Source organism: Bos indicus, chromosome 14, assembly GCF_029378745.1.
Source record: "Bos indicus isolate NIAB-ARS_2022 breed Sahiwal x Tharparkar chromosome 14, NIAB-ARS_B.indTharparkar_mat_pri_1.0, whole genome shotgun sequence".
NCBI classification, from domain to species: Eukaryota; Metazoa; Chordata; class Mammalia; order Artiodactyla; family Bovidae; genus Bos; species Bos indicus.
This window is the reverse complement of record NC_091773.1, coordinates 71,601,102-71,615,480: the sequence shown is the minus strand read 5'-3', so window position 1 is coordinate 71,615,480 and position 14,379 is coordinate 71,601,102. Positions and strand designations below refer to the sequence as shown.

General features: G+C 35.5%; 1 protein-coding gene across 9 annotated transcripts in view; it reads right to left on the bottom strand.

Annotated features, from left to right (window-relative positions):
* Positions 1-14,379, bottom strand: part of TRIQK (triple QxxK/R motif containing) — a 116,145-nt gene that overhangs the window by 90,716 nt on the left and 11,050 nt on the right. For 5 of the 9 annotated variants that reach the window (XM_070802917.1, XM_070802918.1, XM_019973961.2 and 2 more), the window contains one exon: positions 3,837-3,991. The exons of 3 other annotated variants lie outside the window; for them this stretch is intronic. Coding sequence is in view for 4 of the 6 variants with exons in the window: in XM_019973961.2 (XP_019829520.2) it covers positions 3,837-3,991 (155 nt within the window). In the remaining 2 variants the exon portion in view is untranslated. Of the gene's footprint in view, positions 1-3,836; positions 3,992-6,685; positions 6,886-14,379 lie in introns of those variants that run through there. One more of the 9 variants, XM_070802916.1, reaches the window with a different exon arrangement.

Sequence of the window (14,379 nt, the reverse complement as noted above, 5' to 3'; positions counted from 1 at the left end):
AATGACCTTGTGATTGAACACTTCAATTTTTCACTGTGCCACATTATTACGTCTTCAATAACGAAGTTCATAAACCATATCCATTTTTTAACTCCTTAAAGCATTCACAAGAAAGAATAGATGCGAGATGATCCACCGAGCAGAGACATTCAGAGTGGTATAGTAGAGACGGCTACATAAAAGAATATCCACTACAGTAATATGAGACCACCTGAGAGAAAATAGAGGAAACAGAGAACAGAAAAAAATGGTATTTTGTCTTTTAATGATAAAGGTAAATGTTTAGTCAATTCCCTGAATTACAGTGGTAGGATTCTGAAAAGCTACTAAAACAAAACACCTAGGGAGCCTTGGCATAATTCATTATCATCTTCATGTTTATTCTTTCGCTTCCTCTTTTTTTCTATACACACATAAACACACCCCTATATACTGCAAACAAAAAGAAGACTGAGTCTTTAATCATGAGCATTTGTAGCTATTTTGATGCTAAAATGCACTTAAATGTGTCCTTCATAGGAAAAATATGTCCTAAGACTTCTCACTGTCGATCCGTTTAAGCCACAGACCGCCTAGGTCTGTAATTATAGAAAATAAAGTTCTTTTACAAATGACATTTAATTGCTTTCTTGGAATGCTGCATCTTCAGTGTATAAGAAGGGAGGAGAGAAGAGATTTCTTCAAAGTCATGGTCAATAATATTTAAAATGAATAACCATATTATAGCAATCATTATTTCATTTCTTCATGATCTGATGCAAGCATGACAAAATATGAACAATTAGATGATCAGTGTTGCAACAGGAAAGTTATTTTACCTTAGACCTTTCAATTGTTACTTTTAAAAGGTGAAAAAGCTCTTTTCATATTAAATTTAGTCTATTTTTTATTTTCTGACTTCCCTTCAGTAGAATGTTTGTACAGTTGTTTGTACACTAAAAAATCTCAAATAAATTAGAACACTGGATACTCAGTACATTTTTGAACAGATATTTTCCAGACCTATTATGTTAACTTAAAACATCCACATTTTATGCTTAATTATTATAAATTTGATTTTAAAAGCTTTGAATTTTAAAATATTACTATAAGTTCTCTTTTATAAGGAGATGAGTCTGATAAAGTATGAGTTAACTCTTCCTTGCTTTAACTTATTTCCTTTCTGGTTCTGTCCCTTTTTAATTGTTTACTAAGCTAAGCTCGTTTACCATTTTTCAAATCAGTACAGTAAGAATTCCTATCTCATGTGGCTGCTGTAAGTGTTAAATTAAATTGCTAGTTCATTTAAAGTACTTAACATGGTGCTCCTCACATAGTAAGTGCTGGATAAATGTTGTTAGCATCATTACATCATACTGACTTAATCACTTACTCACTGTGGAGTCACCATACAGTCCAAATAAGCTTTTTAAGAGAAAAAAACTAATCTGAACTTGAAGACCTTACATTCATGTAAAAAGTCACTGAGATACATAAAGAAAAAAAGAAAAGGATGGTCTCATAATATCTATGTGTAACTTAATTACATATAAATAGTACCCTTTCTGCTATCATTTGGTCTCCTAACCATCTTCTATCATCAGCTAAGTGGCTTCAGCAAAAATATCTTTGGATAACTTAAAACAACAACTTACATATATGGTCTTCTTCTTAATGTGTTGAAAACTTTGGATGAATAGATTATCACTTATATACTTACAGTTTATGTATATAAGGAGCATTCTAAAATACTTTCTAAAATGGAAGGCTTCTGAACAACAACAAAAATCTTGAACATTGGTCCCATTTTTTAAACTAACAATTTAATCTTTGTCAGAAATCTCAAATTATTCTCCAGTCTAAGAAAAGAATCTTCTCCATTCAACACTTGGACTACTTCTCTGTTATTCCTTCCTCAGGAGTTCAGTTGTAAACCCTTGATGTTATTTCTAAGCCTATATGTCACAATTTCTCTTATATATTCACACTTGAATTAGCTAGGTAAGTATGGTTCTTTTTACTAGAGCAGTGGTAATCAAACATTAGATAAAACTGGTTCCATTAATGATCAAAACTTGAATTTGCAGTACCAAATTTAGCATTCCAAATGTTAAAAATTACCCTAGCTCTATATATATATAGAGCTGAGTATATAATGCTGAGTAAGAAATATAATTTTAGGATATCCTTTAAATTACAGTCCATTCCAATGTTTTCCAAAAAAAACCCTTAAGAAAAATATAATAATATTCAAATCACTTCTCTATTTTATTTTTGAAAATTAACTTCACTATAACATACTATTTATTTCAAGGTCCATCATAAAAATGATTTTATAAAAGCACTTGATAACTACCTCACTAATTTTAGAAATATTTCCCCTACTATTGGGTCTTTATTATTTTGACCAAAATTTGGGAGCAGGGAATAGATTACATATCATGGGCCCTTTTAATGAAAATTGCATACATAAAATTCACTTAAAATGTTTATTTTCAAATTATTACTGAACTCTGAACAATTTAAAGAAAAAAAGCAATTGAACTTTGCAAAGCAATTTTTACAGTAAAATGTTTAACCTGATTTTGTACAAGTACAGAACTCTGCCCAGCAACCTCTCAGTCCCAAGTTGATCTCATCTCCTGTTTGATTCAGTAGCAACTCCAGGTTGTGTTTCTCCTGAAACACATCTTCATCTCAGTCTGGGCACATGAGTTTGTTTCCCAAATCACAAAAATATAGATCTTTAGGTAAGGTCAACTGACTTTGCCAGTTCACTCTCATTCTCTCACACACACCAAAACACATATTTACACATATACCAAACAGACAAAAATCTGCATACGTGTGCTCAGACACAAACATTGATCATGTCAGTACTTTGATCTCAGTGCAAGAAGTGTCCCGTCTCCTTCAAGTATAAAAAGTGTCCTACTTCCTCTGTGCCCTGGAGTCTACACCATAAATATATGGGGAACCACTGAAGAGTTCTAACTAGAATGAGGGGTGGAAAAAGACAGTAGAGGATAACGTCACATAAATAATAGGGGCCCATTTTCTTCCATTTTATGACAAATTTCTTCTCTCCACGAGACTTATGAGACATCAATGTATCAATTAATCAAGAAAGATTTAAAATAATGTTGAATAATAGATATTTTATGATCTTAATTTGTTCTATGACCTTAATTGCTTATATGCAGGTACATTGATTTTGCTGCTGCTGCTGCTAAGTCGCTGCAGTTGTGTCCGACTCTGTGCGACCCCACAGACGGCAGCCCACCAGGATCCCCCATCCCTGGGATTCTCAAGGCAAGAACACTGGAGTGGGTTGCCATTTCCTTCTCCAATGCATGAAAGTGAAAAGTGAAAGTGAAGTCGCTCAGTCATGTCCGACTCAGCGACCCCACAGACTGCAGCCTACCAGGCTCCTCCATTCATGGGATTTTCCAGGCAAGCGTACTGGAGTGGGGTGCCATTACCTTTTAACCAATGTATAATTATCAAAATACAGTAAAGTACCAAAATATCATAGTGTACCAAATATCAAGAGAGATCAAATATTTTAATTTGGCAACAAATTCTCATAGACAATAATACTAAATGATTTAACAAATTAATCAGATAAAGGTTTATGGTTTTATACACCTCACTCTGTTTTCTTGGATTTATCCAAAATCACAAAATAAATTCAAGTAAAAACATTTCCCCATCGTAATCCTGCCTCCCATAAGAAAGAACAAATTCCAAACTCAAGTTCATTGCCAAAAACAAACAAAAACAAGAAAAACAAAGTGAAAGAAAACAAACCACAAGTCAAAACACCTTTTGCCAAATGTTAAATCAAATAAACACACCTTGTGCTTTGTCCTTGAGGCCGCCAAGTCTGAACTCTGGAGAGCTGCCAAGAGGTGAGATGTTTCCAAAGGCAAGGTCTTTACTGAGGAAGCTGTGCTCGCATTCCTGGCAAATTCAATTCCACCAATAATAATATTCTGATTGCTTTCTCTTACTGGAATTCAAATAGAGTATATGGAAATATTAAATGGATGATCTCCAGTTCCTTAGTGTATGCAAAATAAAATCACTGTAGTAGCATTTTCCAAGTTGTGGTTTATGGCTCGCTAACTCTATTATATGTTCATTCAAATTAAGTTTCTATGCCAATATATACTTGAAAAAACACTGCATACTATTCCCCCCTTTACACAAGATACAATTTCATTAAAAGGCTCTGAGAAGTCTTGTAATAGAAAAGCCTATTGAAATTTACTTGAACCGAGGTGTCCCAAACTTATTTAAGTAAAGACCCTCTTTCACTATAATCAACAGCAACATTATTTATGCAGATCACACTTTAAGAATGATTCATTGTATAGTGATTATCTGTAAAGCAGTAAGAGATGTTTCCTCTACATTTTAGACTTAAATATGAATATAGAGACTGATTTGAATTTATTTTCCATTAGGGCAATTTGTAGAGTTGATCTATAAACATAATTATATTTATTCAACCATAATTTGTTAAGTACATGTTACTTTCTAAGCCAAATTTTCATTAAAAAGCAATAAGAAAATAAAATAATGTACAGTTTATTCATTTTTTTCAAAAAAATATTTACTATCCAGGAACTGAACTTATCTCTAGCTTTATGTTCCAATTGTTCTCACATAAATAAGAATATCAAATTTAAGTGGTTCCAAACTGCTATCTGATAATAATAAGCAACTCAAAATGTAACTCTAAGTATTTGAGAATACAATTTTTACTAATTATAATTACATCATTAAAAATATCTTGCAGAAGTGGCCAAGATGATGAAGTAGGAAGACCATGAGCACATCTCATTCCAAACAGATACACTAAAATTACACCTACTTACAGAGCAATTCTCCATGAAAACAACATTAAGACTAGCATAAAGAATCTTCTACAACTAAATACGTAAAGAAGGGAAAACACGGAGATGAATATGAGAGGGAGAGATGCCATATAGTCAGAACCCATTTCCTCAAGTTGTCAAACCACAAATGAAAATAATATCAAAATCTTAGTGTTCCTCCCCATGGACTAAGGGGTCTGATCCCCACACTAAGCTCCCTAGCCTGGGGATCCTGCACCAGGAAGACAAACCCTCAGAACACTTGGCTTTGAAAACCAGGAAGTCTTGTGTTTGGGAAAACCAGAAAGCTACAGGAATAGACTCTCTGCTCTCAAAGGGCATGACCCAAACCTCACAAGCTTTGCCTCCCGGCACAGAGGCAACAGTCTTGAGAGGAGCGTGGTCAGATCCACTTGCTGACTCAGAGAGCCTCCCAGAGAGGCAGGAAGCAACTGGGGCTCCCCATGGGGATAGAGAATCTGGAAACAACCATTTCTGGGAGCTCATTCTATGGCAGTAACATCAGCATTGTCAACTCTCATTTTGGAATCCTGCCTCAAGCCAGTAGTGGGACAGCAAAAGGCCCATACCTCCCTGGAATGTGTAGACAGCCACGCAAAGACTTGGCTCCTCTCTCTAGCAGTAAGTACCAGCCCAGTAACCCCCTGGACCATGCAAACAGTCATGTTAGGACCTAGCCCCACCCAACAACAGGTGAGAAGCAGTCCTGTTTCCCCCAAGCTGTATAACCAATGTCATGGGAAGCTCATTCTATCCCTAGCAGGCCTACAGCTAACACATAACACATGACTTCACAGTCAACCAGGCTGGGGCCAGCCTCACCTACCATCACAAACATGGTAGTTGGCCCCACCACAACAGACAGCACATGCAGTCCATGTAGGGGACACTTTTAGAACATATAGTTCTGGTGACCAGAGTGGAGGATGCCGTTGGGCCACCCAGGATGTCTATTACATAAGGCCACTTCAAGAATAAGACATGTAACTGATCAATCTAACAAATACAAACACAGAGAACTGGGCAAAATGAGGTGACAGATAAATATGTCTTAAATGAAGGAACAGGTCATATCTCAGAAAAAGACCCAAACAAAGGTGAGATAAGCAATCTATCCAATAAAGAATTCAAGGTAATAATCATAAAGATGCTCACCAAATTCAGGAGAATGGATGAACACAGTGTGAATTTCAACAAAGTACTAGAAAATATAAAGAAGACCCAAATGGAGCAAAAATTACAATAACTGCAATAAAAAATTTACTAGCAGAAATCAATAGTAGATTAGATACAGAGGAACAGATAAGCCATCTGGAAGATAGACTAGTGGAAATTAACGAAGCTGAATGGAAAAAAAAAAATTAAAAAAAAAATTAGGATAGTTTAACAGTTCTCTTGGACAATATCAAGGGAACTAACATCTACATTATAGGAGCCTCAGAAGAAAGACAGGAAGGAGCAGAAATAATAGCTGAAAATGTCCCTAACCAGGGGAAGGAAGCAGACATCCAAGTCCAGGAAGCACAGAGATTCCAAAACAAGATGAATACAAAAAGGCTCATTCCAAAACACTTTATAAATAAAATGGCAAAAATTAAAGATAACAAGAGGATATTAAAAGCAGTAAGTTAAAAGCAACAAGTTATATTAAGGAACTCTCCTAAGGCTATTAAAAGCAGCAAGTTAAGTTTGAGGAAACTCCCATATCAGCTGATTTTTAGCAGAAACTCTGCAGATGAGGAAGTAGTGGCATAATATATATAACAATGAAAGAGAAAAACTTACAACCAAAAATACTTTACCTGACATGGCTTTCATTCAGATTTCTTAGCAAAACCAAAAGTTTTACAGACAAGCAGAAGCTGAATTCAACACCACCAAACTCAGTCTAAAAGATATATTGAAGGGACTCCTCTAAGAAGAAAAGGCCACATTAGAAATATGAAAATTATGAAATGAAAAAAAATCTCACTGATAAAGGTAAACATACAGCAAAAGTAATAAATCACCTACTTATAAAACTAGTAGGACTATTATCATCTATATCCACAATAAATAGTTAAGAGACACAAAAATATAAACATCAAATGTAGCAGTGGGGGAATAAAAATATAAGGTGGTCAGAATGCCTTCAAAGTAAATAGATCATAAACTTAAAATAATCACACACACACACACACATATACATATGTGTATACATACATACATAGGTTGTTATATATGAACCACACAGTAACCACAAATCAAAAACCTAAAATAGATATACACACAAAACTGCAAAAAAAGAGAATCTAAACAACATTAAAATAGTCATCAAGTCAAAATGGAAGAAAAAGAACAAAAAAAGAAAAAACAACTACAGTAAAAACCCAAAAACAGTTAATCAAATGACAATAAGTTCATACCTATCAAATAATTACTTTAAGCTTAAATGGACTTAATGTTCCAATGAAAAGGCATTCACTGAAGGATTAAAAAATTAAGACCCATATATACGCTTTTTACAAAAGATTCATTACATATCTAAAGACACACATAGACTGAAAGTGAAGAAATGAAAAAACTACTCATGTAAATTGAAACAAAAAAGGCTGGCATAGCACTGACAGATGAAATTTTTTTACAACAAAAACTGTAACAAGAGATAAAGAATGTCAATGCATAATGATAATGGGATCAATCCAACAAGAAGATATAGTAATTGTAAACATAAATGCATACAGTATGGGAGTACCTAAATAAAGCAAATATTAACCAATATAAAAGGAGAAACTTACAGTAATACAATAGTAGTAAAGGATTTTACCACCACACTTACATCAATGGACATATCATCTAGACAGAAAATTAATGAGAAAAACACTGGCCCTAAATGACATATTAGAGCAAATGGAATTCGTAGATACGCGTGAAATATTCCATCTCAAAACATCACAGTACACAAATTCAAGTGCACATGGGACATTCTCCATGACAGACCACATGCTAGGCCACAAAATACACCTTAATAAATTTAAGAAGACTGAAAATATATCAAGCAGTTTTTTCTTACCAAAATGCTATGAGACTAGAAATCAAATACAAGAAGAAAAAAAAAAAAAAAACTACAGAAAATGCAAACATGTGGAAGCTAAACAATATGCTAGTTAAACAACCAACGAGAAACAGACAAAAATAAAATGAAGTAAAAAAAATACCTGGAGACAAGTGAAAATTAAAGCACAACAACCCCAAATCTTTGAAATGCAGAAAAGTTAGTTCTAAGATGGAAATTTACAGTGATAAAAGCCTGTTCTTTTCAGGAAACAAAAAAATATGAAATAAACAATCTGATCTTACACCTAAAAGAATAGAAAATAAAGAACTAACAAAATCCAAAGTTAATAGAAGGAACTAAATAAAAAATACCAGAACAGAAATAAACAGAGACAAAAAAAAAGAGAGAGAGGAAGAGAGGTAAAAGTTCAATAAAACTATTAGTTGGTTTTTGGAAAAGATAAACAAAATGGATGACTCTTTAGCCAGACTCATCAAGAAAGACAGAGCGCGCTCAAAACATTAAATCAAAATGAAAAAGGAGACATGACACCTGATACCACAGTTGGCCCATAAGAGATTACTATAAGCTATTATGTGCCAATAAAAGGCTCATAAGAGATCACCAGAAGCCATTATGTGCCAACAAAATGGAAAACCTAGAAGAAATGGATCAATTTCTAAAGATGTAGAATTTCCCAAGACTGAATCAGGAAGAATTAGAAAATATGAAGCGGAAAAATTACCAGTAATAAAATTTAATCAGTAATATATTAAAAAAAAATAATCTCAACAAAATCTAGGGATAGATGGCTTCATAGTACTAGAAGTCATAGACACAGCAATCAAACAAGAAAAAGAAATGAGAAATCCAAATTGGAAAGGAGGAGACAAAATTCACTATTTAGAGATGACATGAATATATATATGTGTGTGTATACTATATATATACACATATATGTAAAATATGTATATATTATATAATTTATGCTGTGCTGTGCCTAATGAACATGATTGTTCAGTCATGTCCGACTCTTTGCAAGCCCATGGACTGTAGCCCTCCAGGCTCCTCTGACCATGGGGATTCTCCAGCCAAGGATACTGGAGTGGATTGCCATGTCCTCTTCCAGTGGATCTTCCCAACCGAGGGATCAAACCCAGGTCTCCCACATTACAGGTGGATTCTTTACATCCGAAGCACCAAGAAAGCCCAAGAATACTGGATTGGGTATCCCTTCTCCAAAGGATCTTCCCAAACCAGGAACTGAACTGGAGTCTCTTGCATTGCAGGTGGATTCTTTACCAGCTGAGCTACCAGGGAAACTCATATGATTTATATACATATACAAATATATAGAAAATTCTAAAGATATAACCACAAAACTGTTACAACTCTATGGTTAGGACTCCTCAATGAATTCAAAATGTTAATATACAGAAACTGTTGCATTTCTATACACTAGCAATGAACTATCAGAGAAATTAAGAAAACAATCCCATCTATAATTACATTAAAAAGAATAAAATACCTAGAAATAAATCTAACCAAGGTTGCAAAAGACCTGTATTCAGAAAACTATGACACTGATGAAAGAAACTGAAGCCACACAGATAACTGAAAAATATACTGTGCTCATGGACTGAAACAGTATGGTTAAAATGATCCTATTATTCAAGGAAATCAACAGACTTATGCAAGTCCTATCAAATCCCAAAGGGTTATTTACCAAACTAGAACAAATAACTATAAAATTTGTATGAAAACATAAAAAGACCCTGAAGAGTCAAAAGCAATATTGAGAAAGAAGAGCAAAGATGGAGCCATCACCCTCCCTTACTTCAAACTACACTACAAAGCTATGGTAATCAAAACAGTGTGAGAGTGGCACCAAAAAAAAGACACAGAAATCAATGGAATAGAACTGAGTCCAGAAAGAAACGTACACTTTCCTGATCAATTAATCTACAAAGAAGGAAGTAAGACTATGAAATACGGAAAAGACAACCTCTTCAATAAATGGTGTTGGGTAAACTGGCCGGTTACACGTGACCGACTCACAGTGCACTACTTTTCCACATAGTATCAAAAAAAAAAAAAAAAAAACTGAATGGATTAAAGACTTAAATGTAAGCCATTAAACCATAAAACTCCTAGAAGAAAACATAATATGCTCTTTAACATTAGTCTCAGCAATATTTTTTTGGATCTGCCTCGCCAGGCAAGGAAAATAGAAGCAAAAATAAACAAATAGGACTACATTAAATAAGAAAGCTCTTGCACAGGTGAAGAAACTATGGCAAAACGAAAATGCTGCCCACTGAATGGGAGAAGATATTTGCAAATGACAGACCTGATACAGGGTCAATATTCAAAATATAACAAGGATGCATAAAACTCAGCTTTAAAAAACAAACAAACAAACAAACAAAAAAACCAAATACAAAAAGCACAGAAGACTTGAATAGACATTTTTCCAATGACATAGAGATGGCCAACAGGCACATTAAAAGATGCTCAAAATCATTAATCATCAGGGAAATGAGATATTACTTCACACTTGTCAGACTGGTTATGATCAAAAAGACAAAAATTAACAAGGGTTGGCAAGAATGTAGAGAAAAAGGAACATAGGGAACTGTTGGTGAGAATGTAAGTTGGTATAGCCACTATGAAAACAGAATGGAGGTCCCTAAAAAAAATTACAAACAGAACTACTATATAATCTATTAATTCTATTTCCTGGTATTTTTCTGAAAAGAATAAACACTAATTCAAAAAGACATTGCATCACAGAAAAAGCAAAGGAATTCCAGAAAAACATCTCCTTCTACTTCACTGACTATGCTAAAGGCTTTGACTATGTGGATCACAACAAACTATGGAAAATTCAAGATATGGCAATTCTAGATTACCTTACTTGTCTGGTAAGAAACCTATATGCAGAGCAGGAAGCAAAAGTTAGAACCAGACACGGAACAATGAACTGGTTTAAAATTGGGAAAGTGAAGTGAAGTCGCTCAGTCGTGTCTGACTCTTAGCGACCCCATGGACTGCAGCCTACCAGGCTCCTCCGTCCATGGGATTTTCCAGGCAAGAGTACTGGAGTGGGGTGCCATTGCCTTCTCCATTAAAATTGGGAAAGAGTAGGTAAAAGCTGTATATTGTCACCCTGCTTATTTAACTTATATGCAGTGTACATCATGCAAAATGTCAGGCTGAATGACTCACAAGTTGGAATTAAGACTGCTGGGAGAAATATCAACAACCTCACATATGCAGATGATACCAATCTAAGTACAGAAAGTGAAGGAAAAAAGCCTCTTGATGAAGGTGAAAGAGGAGAGTGAAAATGCTGGCTTAGAACTCAACATTCAAAAAATGAAGACCATGGCATGTGGTTCCATGACTTCATGGCAAATAGGTGGGGAAAAAAGTAGAAATAGTGACAGATTTTATTTTCTTGGGCTCCAAAATCACTGTGGACAGTAACCGCCATCACGTAATTAAAAGACACTTGATCCTTGGAAGAAAAGCAATGACAAACCTAGACAGCATATTAAAAAGTAGAGACATTACTTTGCTGACAAAGTTTCGTGTAGTCAAGGCTATAGTTTTTCCAGCATTGTGCTGGAGAAGACTCTTGAGAGTCCCTTGGACAGCAAATAGATCAAACCAGTCAATCCTAAAGGAAATCAGTCCTGACTATTCACTGGAAGGACTGCTACTGAAGCTCAAGCTCCAATACTTCGGTCACTTGATGCAAAGAACTAACTCATTGGAAAAGATCCTGATGCCATAAAAGACTGAGGGTAGGAGAAGGGGGCGACAGAGGATGAGATGGTTGGATTGGCATCATTGACTCAACAGATGTATTTGAGCAAACTCTGGGAGAGAGTGAAGGACAGGGAAGCCTGGCATGCTGCAATTCATAGAACTGCAAAGAGTCAAACACGACGTATAGACTGAACAACAACAAGAAGGATAGCTATACCAAAAGACAGACAATAAGGAGTATTGATGTGGATGTGAACAAACTAGAACCTTCACATATTGCTGGTAGGAAAGCAAAATGGTGCAGCCACTTTGGAAAGCAGTTTGGCAGCTCCTCAGAGTCTAAACAGAAAGGCCATGTGACCTAGAAATTCCATTTCCAGGTATACATGTGACAGAAATGAAAATATAGTCACATAAAAATGTGTACACAAATGTAAATAGAAGCATTATCCCTATAGCCAGAAAGTGAAAACAATCCATGATGAATAGGTAAACAAAATGTGGTATAACCATACAATTCAATATTAATTCAACATAAAAAGAAGTAATGAAATATTGATACATGGTACAACATGGATGAACTTTGAAAACTTTATGCTAAGTGAAAGAAGTCATTTACAAAAAGTCCAATTAATGCATCATTCCTGTTTATTCTCTTTATATATAATATTCAGAATGAGAAAATCTATCGAAGAAGGCGATGGCACCCCACTCCAGTACTCTTGCCTGGAAAATCCCATGGACGGAGGAGCCTGGTGGGCTGCGGTCCATGGGGTCACAAGGAGTCAGACACGACTGAGCAACTTCCCTTTCACTTTCCACTTTCACGCACTGGAGAAGGAAATGGCAACCCACTTCAGTGTTCTTGCCTGGAGAATCCCAGGGACGGGGGAGCCTGGTGGGCTTCCGTCTATGGGGTCACACAGAGTCGGACACGACTGAAGTGACTTAGCAGCAGCAGCAGCATAGGAACAGAAAATAGATTGATAAATGGTTACTTAGGCTGGCAGCTCAGCTGGTAAAGAATCTGCCTACAATGCAGGAGACCCCAGTTCAATTCCTGGATAGGGAAGATCCTCTGGAGAAGGGATAGGCTACCCACTCATGTATTTTGGGGCTTCCCTGGTGACTCAGCTGGTAAAGAATCTGCCTGCAATGCATTAGACCTGAGTTCAACCCCTGGGTTGGGAAGATACCCTGGAGAAGGGAACAGCTACCCACTCCAGTAGTCTGACCTGGAGAATTCCATAGACTATACAGTCCATGGGGTCACAAAGAGTCAAACATGACTGAGCGACTTTCACTTTCACTTTTCATGGTTGAGGGTGAGAGCAGAAGAAATAGGGAATGACTAATAAAGGGTACTTTTTGAGGTGATAAATATATTCTAAAATTAGATAGTGATGATCACACACCTCACTCTGAATGAATGAATATGCTAAGACCACTGAATGATACACTTTAAAATCATAAATTTTATGACTGTGAATTATGTCTCAAAGCTGTTATTAAAGGAATCATAATATAGATGTGTGGTTTATCTAAAATGCTTGGGCCAGATGTGTCTTGGAGACTACAGAAAGTAACTATGTCTCATAGCTACTATAATTATATAACATGTATGGGGGCAGCATAGCAATACTTCACAGCAAAATCTTATCAATATTGACACTGACTAAAAAAATAAGTATATAAGCCGTCCCCTGTCACTTCAAGGCTGGTTTGCATCAAATGAATTTGTGAAAATCTTGGGAAACATTTTTCAAAACTTGGGATTTTGAAAATGTGAATAATGGGTGTTGAACCCTTATAATGATGATGATTAATATTAGTAATAATAAAAATATCAACAGTTTCCATTTGTTGTGTTAAGCATGTCACATACATTATCAGAAATTCTCATATTCCTGTGGGATAAATACAATAAAACCCAACTGGGAAAACTAGGTTTTCTAATTATTAAGTGAGTTTTTCAAGCATGCACAGTTAACAGGGAAAAGGTAGAAAACTGAATTCAAATCTATCTAATCAAAGAACTCACTCACTTTCCTTTACAAGGAAGAGCTGTGTTCAGATCATTTATCTGAGATATAGATTTTACATCTGTAAAATGGAGAAAAGACATTGGGGGATTGTTTGTATATCTCCCTCAAGGAAGAACTGTTATAAATAGAATATAAATGGGTATATCTCAAGGCAACTTACGCCACATGAAACTACAAGTCATAACACTGGAGAATTTTAGGGAGGGCTACATTTGAAAAATTTAAGAACCAATATCTAAATATTATTAATACTAATCTGATCATGTGTCTCTACAGTTCAAACGTCTGAAATGGATCTTCGTTTGCCCACAAGATGAGGACCGTTTTCCATGACATACTAGGCTTCTTAGCCTGGGCTAGCAGGTCTTTATTGTCTCAACTCCAGCCACTATTTTTCCAAATTCTGTTCCAGCTACAGAATTTCTTTCATTTTCCAGTCACACGACCCTACTGACAGTCTAGTGGCTTTACACATCTTATTCTCCATGTTACCTTAGCGCCAGCCTCATTCACCTTGAATTTGCAGGCACCCTTCAAAACTGCGTTTCAATGCCACTTCCTCTGAAATAATTCACCTGTGCTTGCCACAAATATAGGCTGATTAAATGATTGACACACAACCAACTTATTAAATGTGGTA